Source organism: Tinamus guttatus, unplaced genomic scaffold (genome assembly GCF_059628265.1).
Source record: "Tinamus guttatus ecotype Peru unplaced genomic scaffold, ASM5962826v1 Tinamus_guttatus_pri_ptg000470l, whole genome shotgun sequence".
NCBI classification, from domain to species: Eukaryota; Metazoa; Chordata; class Aves; order Tinamiformes; family Tinamidae; genus Tinamus; species Tinamus guttatus.
This window is the reverse complement of record NW_028289004.1, coordinates 184,489-203,539: the sequence shown is the minus strand read 5'-3', so window position 1 is coordinate 203,539 and position 19,051 is coordinate 184,489. Positions and strand designations below refer to the sequence as shown.

Below are 19,051 nucleotides of genomic sequence, written 5' to 3'. Positions count from 1 at the left end.
CTCCCTCTCTTTATTTTCTTATAAAAGAACTGTGAAGAAACTGCTCAAATAAAGAACAGCAATACTGGTTATATCCCCGTATGGAATTATAATGGTCTTGGATTTCGTCATGTTGTTTGAAGATCTTTTGTAAGCAAAATATGAAAACAAAATTTCATGTCAGTTTTTAGAAAAAGATTAGGATTATAGTGAATTCATGCAAATGTTTAATTTTCTTCTTGCAGCATTTCTTCTATTTCTTTGTCCCAGTTATCATCACGTTTTTCTGATTCTGTCACCACCTCATACTCTTGAAGCTCTTGCTGTAGTTCCTTTTCCCAATCAGCAGCCTCTTCTACAAGAGATAAATGATTAAATGATGTGTGAGAATCATTTTTTTTTCCCAGTAGACCTAGACACATTGCATGGAAGCAATCCCATCTCCCTTGTTCCTGTGGAAAGTCTCGTTCAAAATAAAAGAAACATCCACATCAAAAAGCTTATTTTTTGACAACCATAAATAGGAATTAGTACACACATCTGGATTCCTGTGTGCATGCTTTAGTAAATAAAGTAAATAGATAAAAAAGCAAATTTATGGCTCAGCTGTAACAAGTTTCCCTTTCTAAAATCCTTTTTTTATGGTGAATTCAATTCTTTCACTATTACACACTCGATCTTGGTCAAGCCTTACAAAATAGTGTGCATTATTTAGGTAATGAATAAAAGTTCTCAAGTTTGTAGAATGTACCTATTTCTTTTTAAAATCATCCATAATATTTTATCTTATTTTTTTTCAGAGATGTATTTTCCACATTGACTTCTTTTTTGCCAGATAAGTTAATTTAATCAGGTAAAGGTAATCATTTTGTACTTCAGGGAGGGAAGAAAAAAAAATTCAGAGGATATTCCCGTGCCATTCCATTTTTTGTTAATCTCTAGTTTAACTGACTCTACTGTCATATGCAGGAGAATAGGGAAGGAGATGGGCATCTGAAATATTACATAATAATTACTATTATAATAGGTAGGTAATTCCACAGTTCAACTCAGTAAGGCCAGCTGACAGGTTTCTAAACAAAACACATGTTAATGCTTACATTTTTATCAAGAAACTACATGCAAGAAACTATTACTAAATTTAAAATATATTGGTATAGAAATTGCTATATATTGAGAAAAAACCAAAAATCAGAAAACAAAGATTCACAATGTAATACTGTCAGATGGTGAAAACTGTATTATGCCAAATACAGACAAAAGTACCTTCTTAGTAAATAGAGCATTCTATATGACCAATCACATCATCATAGCCCAATTTTATTTTTCCACTTTTTATACCAACTTCTTCTTGAGAATCATTTCAAGAATACGCAGTATTTCATTTCTTCTCATCATTCTCAAATCTGTTTGTTAAATTTTAACTGTTTCCAAATGCACATAAGATTTCTACAGCAAAGGCACTTGTAAATCCCTGTCCTGGTGCAAACATGGCCTTTTCTGCTGTGTTCATACAGAAAAAAAAACCCATTGCCTGACTTCCAGTAAAACTGTACTATTATTATAAGGATGTCAATTAAAGAATCAAACCAACAAAACAAACATGGCTCGCATGTAAGCACCTATAAAAGAACAGAGAAAGGAGCTGGAGAAAGTATTCTACTATTAACTTTCATAAATGAGCCATTTAAAATTGTTAAGATTCTTTGTACAAATAATACTCTGCAGGAGACATGACTAGACTGTTCTAATAACTCTCACTGAAATATTACAGAAATCATTGCAGAACAGGTCTCAAACTTTTTGAAAAACAATCATAAATCTACTTTCCTAAATTTAAGTGCAGTACTTTTTTCAAAAATCAAACCATCTTAAAAATTATTCTATTTAAGAAAATGGTAAGAAACAGAAAAAAAAACAAAAAACAAACAAAAAAACCACTCCCTATGTAGCCTTATACAATCACTAAAAAAAAAAAAAAAAGCCTACAAGAACAGATGCGTTAAAATAGATGCCAAGATAATGTAATTATTTTTTCAAATCTTACCTTCTACTAGTGAAGTCTCTTGTCTTTTTTTGTCTAGCACCAGTTGTTCCATTTCTTTTCTTAGGTCTTCCTGATTCAAATTGCAGGCATCGAAAGCATCACTCACAAATTCTGATACACCTGGACTTGTGGAAATCTCTTCCTCATCCTGTAATAGGGTAGTTTTGTAGAAGCTTATTCACAAAGAGACAAAAATGCCACCAATACATTTTCCCTTTTGTGACTGCCATTTAGATAAAGTCACCAAACAAACAAAACACATTACAAACGCATTTTTAAAGAATATTTTTTGCATAGACAAGAATCTAAGACAGCTATACTGAAGACAGTCTGCTTTCTATCCTAAGCTTCTTTTTGCCTTCCTCTAACAGCTTTATTTTTACCAAGCGTCATTAGGGGTCCAAGCTCATGGCTTTTGCAATGGCAAGGAAAGCTTTTCATGCTTTCAAAATTAAATAATGTAGCTATGGAAATTCATAATTTAGATGCTCTGAACTTAAACTGCTGCCGCTAAAGGGTTGGGCACAACGTGTCACACCGTGCCCATGCAAGAGTCTACATTTTAATGAAGCTGCCATGTTTAAATACAATGTAAACTTTGTAATCCAAACATAGTGGAACCATCTTACCCCTCAGTTAAAAACAACCAAACAACACCTGTTGTTCTCTCAGTGTAGAGAACATTAATGAAAGTATTTTTTCTTCAGATACACTATCTTTTTTTTTTTCCTACTAAAAATGAGCTTTGAAGTGTATATACTAGAAACAAATGTTCTCACTGCACAACAGCAGAGAATTCAGCAGGAACAGCAGCAAGTTAGCATAAAAGTGGCAGATATTTATATGATTACAACTGACTCAAAAGGATGCCCAATTATGTATTAAATTACAGTTTCAAATGCTAAATACTAGATAAAATAAAGAAGCATTTTTACCTCTTGAGATTTTAGCTGAGACTTTATTGTAACAGGTGGTGTTTTGGGCCGTACAGTTTCTAATGAGAGGATAAAAAAATAAAGTTACATTTAAATAAAGGTCCCATTTAATCTGCATAGCTCTTAAATACAAAAACAAACACTATTTTCATTTTTAAGGAATCCCTATGGTTAAGGTCGAATTCAGCTATGGTTGAAGCACTGAAAACAAGACTTTGAAAAGTAGAGATTTTATATACTTAATTAAGTCAAATTCACCAAATATTTCCTTCATCAAAGTTAAACCCTAAACCTCAAAATGATCCAAATAACTATGAAATATGAACAGCTGGGAGACAGGAAAAAATGCTATGTATAACACACTCCTGGTTTGCACTATAGGGTGCAAAATCTATAATGTTATAGAGATGTAGACTTGCTCCTGAAATCCAGTAACCACCCAGAGCAGTTGCCACCCTTACCTAGTTGGCCACTGCTACAGGCCGTGCAGTAGCTGGCTCAGACCTACCGACTCCACCTGTGTGCGCATCCCAAGGCGCCCGAGAAGATCCCTTGGCAGCCTGCCCCTCCCTTCCACACAGGAGGGAGGGAATCACTGAAAGCCACAAACCTTGGAAGCTGCCCCCAGTTGCTCATGAACGCCTAGTGGGCACTCCGCATTCAGCAGTATGGGGCAAGGGGGGCAGGCAGGACTGTTTGTATGCAGGGACAGATCTTATTCTTGACAGGTAAAGAACATTTTGGGCTTTCTCCTCCTCATCCAACTAGCAAGGTAGAAGGACTGCAATGAAAAGCCACATGGTTGCAAGAGCAGTTAACATATTGGGCAGGTTGTGGTCACAGTTATGTGCTAGGTTAGCAGTCTTATTTGTTTTAGCGTGCAAAACACTTGAGCTTGCAGCTCTGTGTGTTGCAGTTGGGCCTCTCCTGCTAACTCAGCAACTTCTGAAGGGGGAATTTTGGGGGGGTTTAATTTGTAAAATTGAGATCAGCTCTAATTAAAATAATTCTTTAATTGGGGTTTGCTCTTCCTTAGGCAGTTCAATGGCTTCTGTCACACCCTCTTTATTTGCTCCCCCCTCCAGGCTGTGGCGGAGCTGTTACTGTACCCCAGCAGGACCCTTAACTGCTCAGTGCCAAGCACCCGACGCATGGAGCCTTAAGCACAAGGGCCCTCCCTCCTGCAGAAGCAGCAGAGCAGCTCAGCACTGCGCCACATCCCAGTCTGCAGTGCTGAGCACTGGCCTAGCATCACCTCCTACATCCACCTCCTTTCCAAGGAAATAGCTCCTGGCATGTGGAGAAGGATCACGATGTGGTGTTTGGCTATGTAGCTTGTGCCCGTAACTTCTGCATTACAATGGGGGATGTCTCCCATTTGTCCCTGCTCTTTTTCCTCCCCACCAACCACGCTAACTAAACTTTGTGGAAATAGCATAGAAGGATCCCTCATGGACGCATGGAGATGAAATGGAAGGCAGTTAGCTCTATTTTACAGACACCAGTCAGCTTTGAGAAGAAACTCTGAGCATCAGGAAGGGGTGCTAGCAGACAACTGCTTGTAGTTTTATCCACCAACTAGGGAATCCAACCTTCAGAAAGGTCGTTTCAACCTAAAATGAAATGCGGATGACTCACAGCCCCTAAGACCTGTTAAAACTCAGACTCAATAAAAACATGGTCTAGTAAATATATCTTTGCCATGACATAAAATGTAGCGATTAGGACAGTTAGGCTATCTGGAAAGCCTATAGTGGTCTTCTGAATTACATGAGATCCCTGATGGACCAAAACAAACAAACAAAACAAACAGAAACAAACAAACAAAAAAACCACTGCATTTTGTAAACTTTTGCTGCAAGTGTTTCAGTTGGGACAGTAAGTTTTACTAGCACAGCTCTGGCTATTATCCAACAGATTTGTCTTTGACTGCAATTTCAAAGAGTTTCTAAGAGGATGACTCAAAGATAAGAGGTTTGTTGTTCAAGAGGGTGAGTTGCCCTGTTTTTCTTGTAGAGCTGAAACACTTCCATTGAAATAGCCATGCCTTGGGTTTGCAACTGTGACCTACATACTGCACTGCTTAAAATCAAGGTTACATTGTCCTAGGAACCTACGGTTTAACACTGCTCATGTAACTACACATTCAACTGCATAAAGGAAACATTCGGCAATGTAATTAATAGCAAAAGTGCTTCTATTCGACAAGCCAACTAGTCACAGCAGTAGCAGCTCTATTTTCTGCAATTGTTTTACTGAAGCAACGAGATGCAGAAACAGAAATCAAGTAAGTTCTCTAGGACAAGAGGAAGCATGCTAATCGTAACCAGATTTCGCAGTGAATATGTTTAAAAACAATAGTGAATAAAATCTCTTTTGGCAGAACTTATGCATTACTAAGCTAGAGGAAATCTTTCCAAGTGTCACTAAAGGTTCATGGAATAAAAGGGTCAAAGATTACAAACATATATATACACTCAAAGTTCTATTGTAAGGCAATACAGAAACTGGAGAAGACAGTCACTACTCCTAACAGTTAATTATCAACTGATACAATGAACAATCCAAAGCGGGGAAAAAAAATCCATAAAAGAAAGAAAAATCAAAAAAAAAGAAAAGAAAGAGAAGAGAGAACGCATCCACCACTTAGCTGTTAAAGCTGACAAAAATAAGGAACGTGCTAGAGATTTCTGGAGCTGATGACAGCTTCACACATAAAAGAAAGCTGCAAGTAGAAGAAAACACAACTTACTTGTCGGAAAATGACAAAAATGTGAGCTGAATGCGGGAGGAGCACACAAGTGGTATGACATGAAGGGGTGAGTAAGAAATGAGCCTCAATGTCGTGCACTAAAAGGAAAAGACAAGAACCTTGTTCTGATGAGATAGTTTGGGGCATTAAAGAATAGCTCTTTTATACGAGGAACAAAGAGTCACCGCTCCCATGAAACTGCACCTTGTAAGAGTGTGAGATATCTGGTAAAAAGCAGCTTTACGTTGTCAACTTCCTTGGGCTGGAATAATACAATTCCTTTCCTTTACCCAGATGCCAAGTTACATAAAATACACAAAGAATTAGTACCTTTGAGACTGTTTTTCCCCTCATATTGAGTTAACATTATTGACTTGTCTCAAACTTTTCTTCCTTTATAACTGTTGGCCAGTTTATGACTACCGGAAGAAAGGTGGTTTTGGCAATTTTTTAAAATCCTGTTTTTTGGCCAATTTTTGAATAAGCGCAAAAATAGCCAGTTAAGGCATGGAGGTCTTAGTTTTGCATGAATAGATGCAAAAGTTACACAACACTAAACAACAGTGCCAGTTAACAAAAATATTACTCATCTTGTCAGGCTTCTAATTAAAGTAAATATAGGGAATTAATATAAAAGAGTGCAGGAAGAAAAACAAGGCTTACGGGTTTGACAAAGCAAAATCTAAGTTGATGATAAGATACTCGGGAAACGAAGTTGGACTTGCATGAAATATTGGACTAGACGCACATGAACTTTGGAAGGGTAGATTTACTAGCCATTGGTTAAGAAAAGGGTTGACGAGAGAAAAGGAAAAAGTACAACTCCAAGCCCACATACAAAGTAAATATTACACAAGAATAAGAGTGCAAGTTAATAGGCAGAGTCAACTAAAGACAAATCCTATAGCAAAGCATAAAAGGGCAGGAGAGCATCCACTGAAAAACGTTACTGCACAGGCAGGCAAGGTGGGATCAAAAGTTGGCACCTTTAGTGTAGGTCAACAAAAAAACTGCCAAGCTCTGCAAGAGCTTTGAGAAAGCGTAGAGAGAGAGGGGAGAAAAACAAAAACAAACAAACAAAACTCTAGGAAAGGTGAAATAAGCAACTGAAGTAGGACTAAACAGATGGGATCATTCGTTGCACATTGTCTCAAGAGGAAAATACCAAAATAGGAAGTTGTAATATCCTGAGAAATTTGTAATAAAAAGGTGGAGGGCAGGAGGAATGAGTCTACTTGACAGTCATCGCTTGGCTGTCAGTCGCCCTGCCAGTGTCACCAGTGACAATGGATTTGAGGGCAGACGACAGCCTGGGGATATGAGCATTTGCCGAGGGAGCAGCAGAGGCCAACCTTTCTTCTCCTGTCCAAAGCTTACTGGGCTGTCAAAGATTCTTTGGATGTCTTATCTGGGTGGTAAACGTGCCCTAGTTTAAGCTGGGATTTAGGAACCTACTTCATACACTAGCTAACACACAAAGGATATCTAGTAAATATCCTGCTTGCAGAGGGTCTTTACATATCACTGAAGATGCCCAGTGACCTAAAAGGGGGTCTATGATGCTACACCAAGGAAACTGTAACAGAGCCACCTAAGTTATGGTGGCTTTTTCCATTCATAAAGTTGCATTTCAACTAGCCTCATGTCCTCGCACTGTTCCACATATCTACAATATACTCTGTCCCTTTCCACATCCTGCATGCCCCTGTGCTTCCCCTGCCTGCAGTAATCCCACCTCCACATCATCAACTGACTTGTGTGGCACAAGGCCTAAGCAAAAGGACAGGGTGCTGAGATGAGCCTAGAGCAAGGAGCCCACCAGCTGGCAGGGCTGTCTGGTGCCTCTCGTCTGTCATGTGAACAAAAAGCACCTCCTACTTCCCTCTGACAACAGGTCAAAAAGAGCTCCAGAGGCCATCTGAGTTTCTGTCTTGAGCTGTTATAGGACAAGAGTAAAGTTTTCTCTCTTGAAGTTTCCACTGTTCTGTGAAAATTGCATGAAATTGGAAAATGAGTTAAAAATCCAGGGAGCACCAGCTCTCTCCTGACTAGACAAAAACATCCTATAAGATGCCTGATTTCACAGGAAACCCAGGATACAAACTCTACATCATTCGATGCATATAGTCAGTATGCAGGACAGAAGTTAGACTACTCAATTTCATGAGCTAGGTCAGAACAAACCTTTCCATACCTTTCAGTTGACTGTCCTCGTCTCTGCTTTTGTTCTCTTCCTTCCCTACTGCTTGCTGTTGAGCCGCAAGTGCAGTGAGTTGTGCAGACTGTTTAATTAGGGACACCCTGTAGAAGTAATTTCTCCAGAACACCTCCTCCTTTACACTAGAGAGAACAAACAGATTTTGATGACTACACATTGGAATGTATTTTCTTCTACTAACTAGCAATTAAACAAAACTAAACATGTTGAGGAAAGGAGCAGGAAGAATTGACTCTTTAGTAAAATCTTAGAGATCTGTGAAATAAACACTGCTTTAAAAAAATAACATTTTTTGACCTCTTACAAGATAGTTATAGCTCAAGCTATATGAGCTTGATAGGTCAAGCTATATGAGTTTGAACATATAATGGTAAGAGGTTATTTTTTAAAAAAGCTTAACAGCAGGCAGCAAATACACATTTGGAAAAAGCATTATGCTGTTCTATCCTTCTTTCCAAATCATGTAAGTCAACCCAACAAAAAAAAAAAAATGGCCTTTTTATTTACTTCCTCTCTAAAAAAAAAATCTACATTTTCTCATTGCGAAAGATATATTCATGTACATCTTCTCTAGACCTCAGGTCTGAAAATTTGATTTACAGGCAAAAGCCCTGCTAAGACTGCAGCAAGACTATTTCACTTTCTGAATGACTTTTAGCAAGCTCTAGTCTGCAACTGCAGGACTTCCAGTAACTAAAAACTGTCATCTAGTAAACAATCAGCTCTGGTAAGAGGAAGTGGCATTTCTCTTAAGTGACATTTCCACTGATGATTCTCCAGCAAAGAGAAGACCGTTTTAACCCAGAAGAAACAAACCAGAAAAAGCAGGGCAGCTGGGGAAGGAAGCCATGTAGGGGAATTTTTCCCTTTCATATTTTTCATTTTCAGGCAAAACAGTGCCTACTGAGACTAACTGAAGAAAATCTATTAAGCAACAAGGTAGGTGAGGCAAAGAGAGCAGGACCAGAGACTGAAGGCAGCACTAGAGTAGATATGATGAAGAGCTAGAACACAGGCAGAGCACTGGGCCTGACAGAGCAGAAAGGAACAGAAGGGAAGGGCTAAATAGAATGACGAGGTAGAAGTTCTACAGAAACAGGAAACTTAAGACAGAGAAGCTCACAAAGCTATTTACTTTCCTATTTCCATCCTCAGACAAGGAGACTAATGCTAGAAACTGCAGCTTAACAAAAAAGGTGACCTGTGAAGCAAGCTTAAGGAGCAGAGTCTGGGACTGGATAGGGAAGGAGACCAGGATTAGAATAAAAATAAGACTAAGAAGCCATACTGCAACAAGCAAGAAGTCCTGGCTCAAAAGCATTACTTATCTTTTAGTTAAGTCCACTAGAAGGTAGTCACAACAGAGCTTTTTTCCATAGCTGTTCACAATTAGTTTTTCATGCCTGCATTGCTTCTACTAGCATAGGTCTCTGCAATAAATTCTTTTGTCCTTTCTTCAGAGGGCCCCTATCTCTACTGACGTGTTTGGGGTGTCAACTAACAGTACCAGATCTGAAACTCTGTTGCAATACTTACCTTTCTTTGAGAAAAGAAACAAACAAACCCCTCAGTCAATTTAGTGCCTTGAACTTGGAAAAACTTGAGACCTCTTCCATATTCAAATCTTACTGGGTCCCTAGTCCTTCTGCTTCTTTTTAAAGCTTTGTTTAACTGTAGTGCACTTCCAGAGTGGATATTTTATATCTGATAGTTTCAAATACATCAAATACTGTAAGTAACATACTGGAGGAACTGAAAGCAGTGAAAAGAAAAAAGAGCAACTTAAAAATATTAAAGCAGAAACATTACAGGTACAACGTTACCGGCAATATTTAATAACAGTAATTTAATAATGGTAATAGTTACCAGAAAAGCCTACTTACTGTTTAGGAACGAGATCAAACCTCATCCTATTGAGAAGTTCATCTTCTTGCAACATAACCAATGCAACAGGGTACATTTGATCAAAGTCAAAATTAAACTGAACACCTGCTGGAGGATCCCGCAGAAAGTTTCGTTTATCCTTTGAAGAACATATAACAGTTGTTAAATGATATGAGAAAAAGGATATTGCATTCAACACACATAACCAGCAAATCAATCAATATCCACTTCCCATGTATTTCTAATAACAGCACAAAGACACAAACATTTAAAAATTAATAAAAATTGTATTGTGGATCTATTTCAACTCAAGATAGTGCCAGAAGAACTGCTATTTACTCTTGTAAGTTACCAGTGCAATGGCAGGCATCTTTTTTTTTTTTTTTTTTTTTTTTTTTAAAAAAAAAAAAAAAAAAAGAACCTCATATTGACATTACATTGCTTAATAGTTACAGACAAACTTACTTTGGAAAAACAAAAAAACAAAAACCTAAAACACTTACTGCTGATAAGGCCAATATTTGCTGTTGGATTGTTTCTTCTTCATTGCTATCTACCCAAGGCGGCACTGCTGCTTCTATTATTAAAAAGGGCAGAGTAATTTTATTACAATTACACAGAAAACACAGAAATCTTCCACTAAACAAAATAACATAAAATGTCACACATATTACTAAACCAGTTCACTGTTCCTTTTTCCTAAGCTAAGCTCAAGACATAAGAGATGAGCTCTAATAATGGATCTTTGCTTAATAAAAGTAAATTTAAATAGCTGCTGCTTTCCAATTTGCTGATTTTAAAAAGAACACCTTATTGTTTTCTTCCTACTATTCTCAGATCTGCCATTTTTAATTACTGAGGTAGCATTGCATGAGTATTGTAGCATTGTAGCAACTGGTTGAACAGTCTGCACACAGACATTTCTAGATGCCCTTTAAACTGTCTGATTTTTAGGTTTTTGTAAAAATTTTACTAATAAATCTCTTTTTTTAACATCCAGAAGGCTGATGTCAGCTACGGAAGAAATTCCTTAGCTATAGAGAAAAATCTTCAAGACGTTATACACTGAATAAGCATGTGCCAGTTGCTCTGATTTACGTATCTATGCAGGTATTTCCAGAACAACTCATTTTGTAGGCCATAAGTAGAGAAAATGAACTATTTTAAATAATCAAAAATAGATTAATCTCTTCACTGTCTACGCTGATTCAGCCTGAAGGAACATTGTGATGAATTGATAGCAGTCTACAAATAATTTTTGTACACTAGAACTAATGAAGCTTAGTTTCCCATGCACTTAGCATATTTAAAATCTTTATCCCACGTGGATTCACTGATATCCAATAGATACGTGCTGATGCTAATGCTTCTTTCAGTTAGGCCACCTCTCTCTTTTGTCAACCCAGCTACTTATTTTCATGAAGTGTGGTAAAGTGTTTACTAATAGAAACAAAAAAATAAATATAGAGAAAGCATGATCACATGAGCAGCATTTCAAGAAGAAAACATATTAACTACACAGTATGAAAAAATTAATCATGATCCATTTAAAATCGTCTCATATTCAACATTAAAAACAGAGGCATTACTTACTCAGATTGTTATAAATTATGGAATTCAGGTTAACACATTAAAGAAGATAAGTCAATGATGAAACATAACATAAAAAAATTGCTTATTAGAGTCCAAATAGATCCACTGATCCCAGTAATACATGGGTGGACAACTTAAAGAAGGATTTAGATCACAGATAATTACAAAGCAAATGACATATGGGAAAGCAAATGAGCAATTATGCCCTTAATATAAGTGCAGCCATGCCCACAGCAAAACTAATTAAATACAACAGCGCAATCCCCCACCCCATGTTTTCAGTTCTATTATTAAGGTGTTACAGGATTGCTTAAGCCCAAGAAAGAGCTCTGCAGTTTGCCTTCTTCCAATAATACGCACGCTTGAAATTCAAACCAGCAACAAAGGATCAGCTTTGCTAACACACTGACCTTTGTTTATATTATAGCAAGTTAAATTTGATTTAAAAAAAGCAATCTAATGTAACACTATTGCTTTACTAATCTCACATAGAAAAGCTTTCCCCCCTCCCCCACAATAGACATTAAGCTGTGCTACACCTATGTTTCATTAAACAGAACGAGCTTAATTATTCAGCTTCCAGTGCAACTTCAGTTAATGCAGAGTTACCCAATAACTGCGTAATAAAAAAGTATAGTACCAGATTTTTTTGTTTGCTGCTCTTGGACAAACTTCTCTTGTTCCTTCTGAAAGTCTCCAATAATTGTCTAAAATAAAATCAAGAAAGACACAGGGAAAAAAAAAAAAAGATTCATGTTTAGACAAAACATGTTTTCAAAAACATTGTAGTGCCATATTCTAGCAACCCCAATCTTCTTTTCTGTAAATTAACCAGAGATGTTTTGTGTCAGTTGCACAGCCCCAGTTACTGAATCACTCCATTTTGCCTTTAAAACCCTAACTGACAAATTCAATTTGAACATCAGCATACTATGAAATACTCTTGTCTCCTTGAGAAAAAAAAAAAAAAAAAAAAAAAGATTATTTTCTTAGGTCTATATAGAGTAGCTTTGTAAAACACTATAAACACGTGAATATATCCTCGGCCTTACAACAGGTTCTAAAGACTAAGGAAATGTATACGTTGCAGTAACTATTTTGTAAGTCAAATTTAAGTATGATTTTCAGGTTGACCTGGTGAATCTCAGAAATTGAATCACTTATCCATTTACAAGGCTGACAAATTTTCCAAGGACTTATTCCAGTAATGCCCTATACTAAAGTTAACATTAAAAATGAAAAATGGTCATAGAAGAGCTATGTGCATCACACAACTTTACAGCATAAGATTTAGTCCTTCCAAACAAATTCCCCAAGTCAGTATGCCATAATCGGAAACAACAATGTAAATGCTGTTCTACAGCAGAAAGCAGAGATAATAAAAAGGAATCAAGCTAGAAGTTAAAACTATAATATCCAAGTTACTAGTAAGATAGATGTTGTAAATAGTGACACCTACCGATCAAATAAGCAAGTTGCCCAAAAGCATGCAAATTCTCAAGACAACTCATGGTTAAACCCTTATAAAAACGTTTTCGCCTAAAAAACACAGAATCTCAGCACAGTGTAACATCAGTGAGAGAACCACTGTAGTGCCTATTATGCAACAGATTGCACTGGATCCTCTTGATCTTAAATGATATGTATGTATAGCATTTCTTCACATGGTACAAAAGAAAAGCTTTAGGATGCTATGGAAACTATAATCTGATTTCCCAGTATGCAAGCTTTCTAGTCAAAATGATATTTCGTATTATTTTGCCCAGGGTATTCACAGAAAAACAAAAAACAAAACAACAAAACAACAAACAAACAAAAGCTGCACCAGCTCGCTGATGCTGAGACAGGGAATTCAGAGAGAGAAGAAGGGGTCTGGTTGTACATCACCTCGGGCACTCACCCACTGCACCTGGGTGGGCTCTGAGTATTTCCCCTCCCCTTCCAAACTGCCTTTCCCCACAAAATGCACAACTAGACCTTTTGCTATTATTTTATTTTTCTGACAAGTTTTTTAACTTAAAGCACTGAAAGAACAGAAGAAAGTTGAGCAATGGAGCTAGGACAGACAGACAACCGACAGGATCAGTGACACGACAGTAGCGAGTGGTTCAGTTATCATGGGGCCTTATAGAACCACAAATGTATAGCTCTGCGGACCTCCTAATCAATATCCATACAGCTGACTTAATTCTGATTCTTGCTTCGGGCACGCATTTAAGAGACAGGTTGTAGCATTTCCTCTTCCCACTTCAGCAAACTGAAGAGAACTGCTGGAAAACAAACAAACAAAACCTACACCTGACTTCTCCTAGACACCCCCAAATGCCAGTCTCAGCAGGAAAATTACCTTAAATGATGAGAAAGTAGCACCTGAGTTACCTCAGCTTAAGCAGTTCACCGATTTAAACCTATTTTAACTGAAGAGTGCTGAAGAGCAACTTCCCCGTATCTCTTCCTAGAAGCAAGAAGGCAGCAATAGGCAAAAATGTCTTCTTTAGCACAGCTGGACACAGAAAATTATAGCTTCAAAACCAGATCATTTGGTCACAGTTATAATTGAATGCATTTCTCCACTATGACCCTTCAGACCTTTTAATCAGGCTTTGATTAGCAATAACACTGCAACTAACCAAACTTTGCTCAAACATTATATATTCTCCTGTTTACATCTTAAATTTGAATTCAAATTCAGCTAAGAAATCTCTCACAGAATTTAACAGAATATTTTCTCATAAAGCATATTAGAGGTTCCCTTTCATGTTTGCTATTTGAACAACAATCAGTAGAAATGACAGATAGTTTATCACTGACATTTTTGTTACATCCCTTCTTTAACCTCTCTAAAAAGACTAAAACAAAACTGATTCTTCCTGCCTCTCCTCCGATATCATCATATTTAAAACTGTGTTCCAGAATTTTTCCAGTTTATCTACATCCAGAGAGATAGTGAACAGTACTGTAAGTACCGAGTAAAGAACAGTGTTAGCACAATTTAACACTTGCCACAGTGGTATATCTAGACATATACACACTCATAGATATATGCACTTTTTTTCTTTTAAATTTTGAATCAAACTTCTTTTAGTGTATGTGGCTTTTTAAAAATATAACATAGTTGCAAAGAATTTCTTTCTTAAAAACATAAGCTGAACCTGACTTACAGTAACTTCATGTGCTCATTTTCACAAGTGCAGTACAAAAACAAGCTCACATGAAAACCATGACATGCTATTAAGTTACACAATAAGGTCTGGCATTCAACATATGGAGCAGATGTCACAACATGCAGAAAATTATCAAAACTCCCTGCCATCTCCCCATAGCAAAACTGAACTGTCTCCTACTCCTAAAACTTTCAGACAACTCTTGTAAGGGACCGATGTTTTAGAAAAATACATGAGAAGGTCAACTCTTTTCTGATAAAAACTTGAATGCTGTAAAGCGAACAGGGCTAAGATCCACAGAACAAACAAGAAGAACGCCTGAACAACTCTTCAGTTAGCAAGCACTGTCTAACAGAAGCCTCTAAAATGTTTTTAATATAATACAGAAACACATCATTGCTAGATATTTGAGCACTGTTTTTAAATGAGTGCATATATTATTAAGCTTACAGAAGAGCTGTTCTATTACCTGCATTTTCATGTATAAGTTACCAACTAACAATTTTGGGCACGTCTCCTACGTATGCACACTTCACTAAGGTGTTAGTCACGACAGAAGATAGCCGTGCTGGAACCATCAAATTTCTAAAGGAAGCTTAAAAAGATGAAATGTGCTAGCTTTGTTACACATTCCAATAACAGTAAGCAAGCAGATGTTACAGATCAAGTAATCGAAAAATGAAATACCTTATCAATTATACTGTCGATTTTCCCTTCTTCTACAGACTTCCTTATAGTTTGTGCTGTTTCGGCAACAGATTCAGATATCTTTTTTGTAGCAGCAGTGGCAAAATTGAAGAGGTAACCTTCCACAGATGAGAAAAGAAAGAGCTGAAAATTATATATCCTCTTTATATCCTATCTTGCTAGATTACTTTTATTTTGTTTTTACATTTGGCTATCCACTTCAAGTCTTCCTTCAGAATCATTTAACTTAGCTTCTTGTCTATAAACAACTCCTACAAATCCTGATAATCCTTTTATATTTTTGTTTTTTAGTTAGGTAGCTGTTTGATCAAAGTTTCTGTAGATCATAAATTATCATACCTTAGACTTGTTCCCTAAACCAAACATTTCTAATAGCTCTCAAAATGCTGCTCTCCAATCAATTTGCTGAAGCAATATCTTTTATAAATTCAATTACTTACGTAATATTTGTACATTAAGCAATGAAGTAGCTTTAGCAACATGAGTAAAACTTGTTTTTTTTAAATCAAGAAAATAAACGCGCACAATATTCTCATGAAGTGAGTCAACGAGTGTATAAAATTTCTGCTAAGGCTTCAAATTCCTTCAGAAGTTTTAAAGTTTTACTGTTTTCAATGTTTGCCTTTTTCTATTTTGCATAATCTTTTCAATCTTAGAAATAACATGGGTCTTATTTATTCTCCTGAATGGCAACAGAACAACAGTAGCAAATAAATACCTCTAAAATCTCTGATTACCATCTTTTGTACCAGCAGTGTACCAGAAAGGTATCAAGAGAGAAACACATAACACGAACAGTTGTCCTTTATTATTAGCTTTAAGCATTATTAAAGTACCTTAAGTACCCGAATTAGTTTATTTCTCAGATAGTTAACATCAGCAGCACTGTATTAAACAGATGTCTTATGTCTGTAATTTCACAATTACAGTATATAAAATGTCAGCAAATCTCTGTAATTTAGGTTTGTAGAAGATGTAATGGTGTTTTTAAGCTGTGTGGTGATTATCAGAGAAATACTTTGAGGCATAAGAAACATAAAAAGTATGTGACATAGCAAGGATACTTTAGTTATTCTAAGAAATTAATTTTTAGACAGAGGACTGATTTAAAAAAAAAAGATAGCACTTGCAAGGGTAGGAGAGAGAAAACAAGTATCTTCCTTTTCGAGACCACCCAACAGTTCAAGTTGCCATAAAGAAACGTGGAAAAATTGCCTTAGCATGTTGGGGCCGGGGAAGAAGTGAGTTACTTGAGTGAACGCACACAGCTGTTAACATTTAACAGAATAAATTGCTTTGGCATAGTCCTGTCACTTTTTTGAAAAGCTGGCTGCTATTCTTTGAGGTGTATAAAATGTTCTTTCTTAATGACATCACTAAATCTGTACTGAAAAATGCAGAGTTCCAGCCAGACCTCTAGAAAGCCAGTTTCCTAGATGTAACTTCCATTTATAAGTCACAGAATAGCAACAACCAAAATTCCTACCAGTACTTGCTAGCATCTTTGGCATCTTTTATCAGGCTTACACCATATCACCAGCTTCATGTTATACGTGTAAAGTTTAAGATAGGTATTTTTATATATTAGCATACATACAGTATCCTCCTTATGATAGTACAGGAGGTAGCAGCCTACTGTATTGCTTCCCCTGAGCTTTTTTTTTTTTTCTCCAATCCATGGAAGCTTACTTATACACCATTTTTTTTCAGATGCAAAAGCTCCTGAAACATGGCACACAGGTGGTGTGTGTTATACTGCAACATAACCAAGATTTTGGATGTAGTTGAACAACGCAGTTGTGGCCATATCCCAAAACTTTTTTCTTTCTATTAAAGACAAGTATATAGTTATACTTATTACATTAAAGTGCTTATAAAGCCTCAATGGGAGGGAGTGCTTGGCCTTGTGAACTAGTGGTGGAAAATCAGTGTTTCCACAGGACCAAGAAAGTCTACTTCCCTCTCCCAAGTCTGTCCAAGAAATATTTGATTGGCAATATTTATATTCTTAGTTCATAATCATAAACTCTCCAATCACATATGATATCATGCTGGCAATGCTATCTTCTGTAATAATATGAAAATAAGCATACAGACTATTTCATATATGGAAGATTGCAGTTTTGCTTGAAGAATTAGTTATATGGTAGGGAAATCTGCCCACACAATTATGCTGGCTGTTAACCATAGATAGCTCAAGAGCTTTCATGTCTTAGAACAATAATGTCCAAGTGCTTTTAAAAAGAAAACCTTTCCACCACTATCGTCTCATGCCACAGGAATGAACATATACATGAACATATACATATACATGTGCATCGCTAGATCAATTTCTCATTTTCAAGGCAAACTATTTCACTGAAATTGAATTGGAAGAAGTTCCATCTTTTACAAATTAGTACCTTTACTGTTATTGGATGGATCTTTAAATGTGTAACCGTCAGTATATATTCTTCTCCTGAAAATATCTAAGAACCCGCTACAGTAAAGCAGAATTCTTACTTATTATGTCCTTGTCTCATTACAGATTAGCTTCACTTTTTTGTTTTGAAATGTATTTCTACACAAAAACAACACTTTACAAAGTGTGTTTTTCTGCATGCTCACATCACTTCTCTCATAGTCAGAACAGAGTAACAAATATTTAAAGAACTATAGATAATTAAATACATTTTCTTAGAAAGTTGATTGAAGTGTTTACAGTCAATGGCTTGATTCATATTTTCAAACACCCACTTATATTTTATACGATTTTTGATTTCCACTGTGGCAATACCCTCCAACAGTGCATAGAATTGTTAGCAACTCAAACACTTCTTTTTGTCAGGTACTGTTATTTCAAAAAAAAATATAACTGCTTTTTTATTTTATGAGAATCAGCTCACTTTCAAGCTTCCAGTTTCATCAGTTGTGTGGGCCAGATTCGGAACTGTGGAGCAAACTGTAGGAAAAGCTCCAACTTACAAAATGCACATACGATGTATGTCACAGTTAACAAACATGTAAAAGATACAAAACAGGAAGATGCATAGAACATCAGAGACCAAAGGGGGCAGAGAAGAATGGCTTTAAATGCATTCTTCACAGACAGCACCTGGCACACCTTCTCTATTTAGTTCAGTTAAAGTTTTATCTTAAGGAAAAATGGGTAACTGTTTTTAAACTTCTGCCCTAACCCCTCTACATGCCCTAAACCTGCCAACCTTTGCTGCTTCAGCTGCCGCCCTGTTACTCACACATTACAAACAGTGTCACTGCCACCGCAGAAAGATAGATCCACTGGTTTAAAAGCACCGAGTGTGCTTTTTTCTTTAACAGCAATACGAGCACCATTCCCCAGGCGGGGAGGCGACGGCAACAACCCTCTTCCCCCCCGCAACAAGGGGAGCGATTCGGCTACCGAGGCCTTTCCCCTTCCCCTGGCGTGAAGCCCTCGCAGCAGGCGGGGGTGGCAAGGGCGCCTTTCGCGGGCTGCAGCCGCCCCCCGGCTCGCCCCGCGGGGCGGGACACTCACTGCCGAGTCCCTTGGCTTGGCTGAGGAGCGGGTCCGAGTCCGCCTGCGGCTCCGCCGGCTCCGGGCTCCGCGCGGCCGGCTCGTCGCCCCCATCCCCGGCGCTGCCCGGGCCCGGCTCCTCGGCCGGCAGCAGCTTCTCCTCGGCCGCCCGCTCCAGCCCCAGCCAGCTGCCCAGGCCGCGCAACATGGCGCCGGGGCGGCGCGGCCGCGGGCGGTGGGTACCGGCCGCTCCTAACGGCGCGGGCACGGGAACGCGG

The 19,051-nt window shown here is 37.6% G+C and overlaps 1 protein-coding gene across 1 annotated transcript; it reads right to left on the bottom strand.

The window, feature by feature from the left end:
* Nucleotides 1-19,039, bottom strand: SYAP1 (synapse associated protein 1). The gene is made up of 9 exons (XM_088532717.1): nucleotides 18,795-19,039; nucleotides 15,260-15,378; nucleotides 12,049-12,115; nucleotides 10,319-10,392; nucleotides 9,815-9,954; nucleotides 7,908-8,053; nucleotides 2,962-3,020; nucleotides 2,027-2,174; nucleotides 1-334 (listed from the first exon to the last, which is right to left on the bottom strand). The coding sequence occupies exons 1-9, from the start codon at nucleotides 18,979-18,981 to the stop codon at nucleotides 207-209; spliced, it is 1,068 nt and encodes a 355-aa protein (XP_088388843.1). The 5' UTR covers nucleotides 18,982-19,039; the 3' UTR covers nucleotides 1-206.
* Nucleotides 19,040-19,051: the final 12 nt, after the last annotated feature.

Bases quoted from the DNA above. Each gene is read 5' to 3' on its own strand.
- SYAP1 (XM_088532717.1), bottom strand. From the start codon at position 18,981: ATGTTGCGCGGCCTGGGCAGCTGGCTGGGGCTGGAGCGGGCGGCCGAG. The intron at 10,393-12,048 runs GTACTATACTTT...TTTTAATAATAG, and splicing joins GCAGCAAACAAAAAAATCTG to AAGCAGCAGTGCCGCCTTGG. The intron at 335-2,026 runs GTAAGATTTGAA...TATCTCTTGTAG, and splicing joins AGAGACTTCACTAGTAGAAG to AAGAGGCTGCTGATTGGGAA.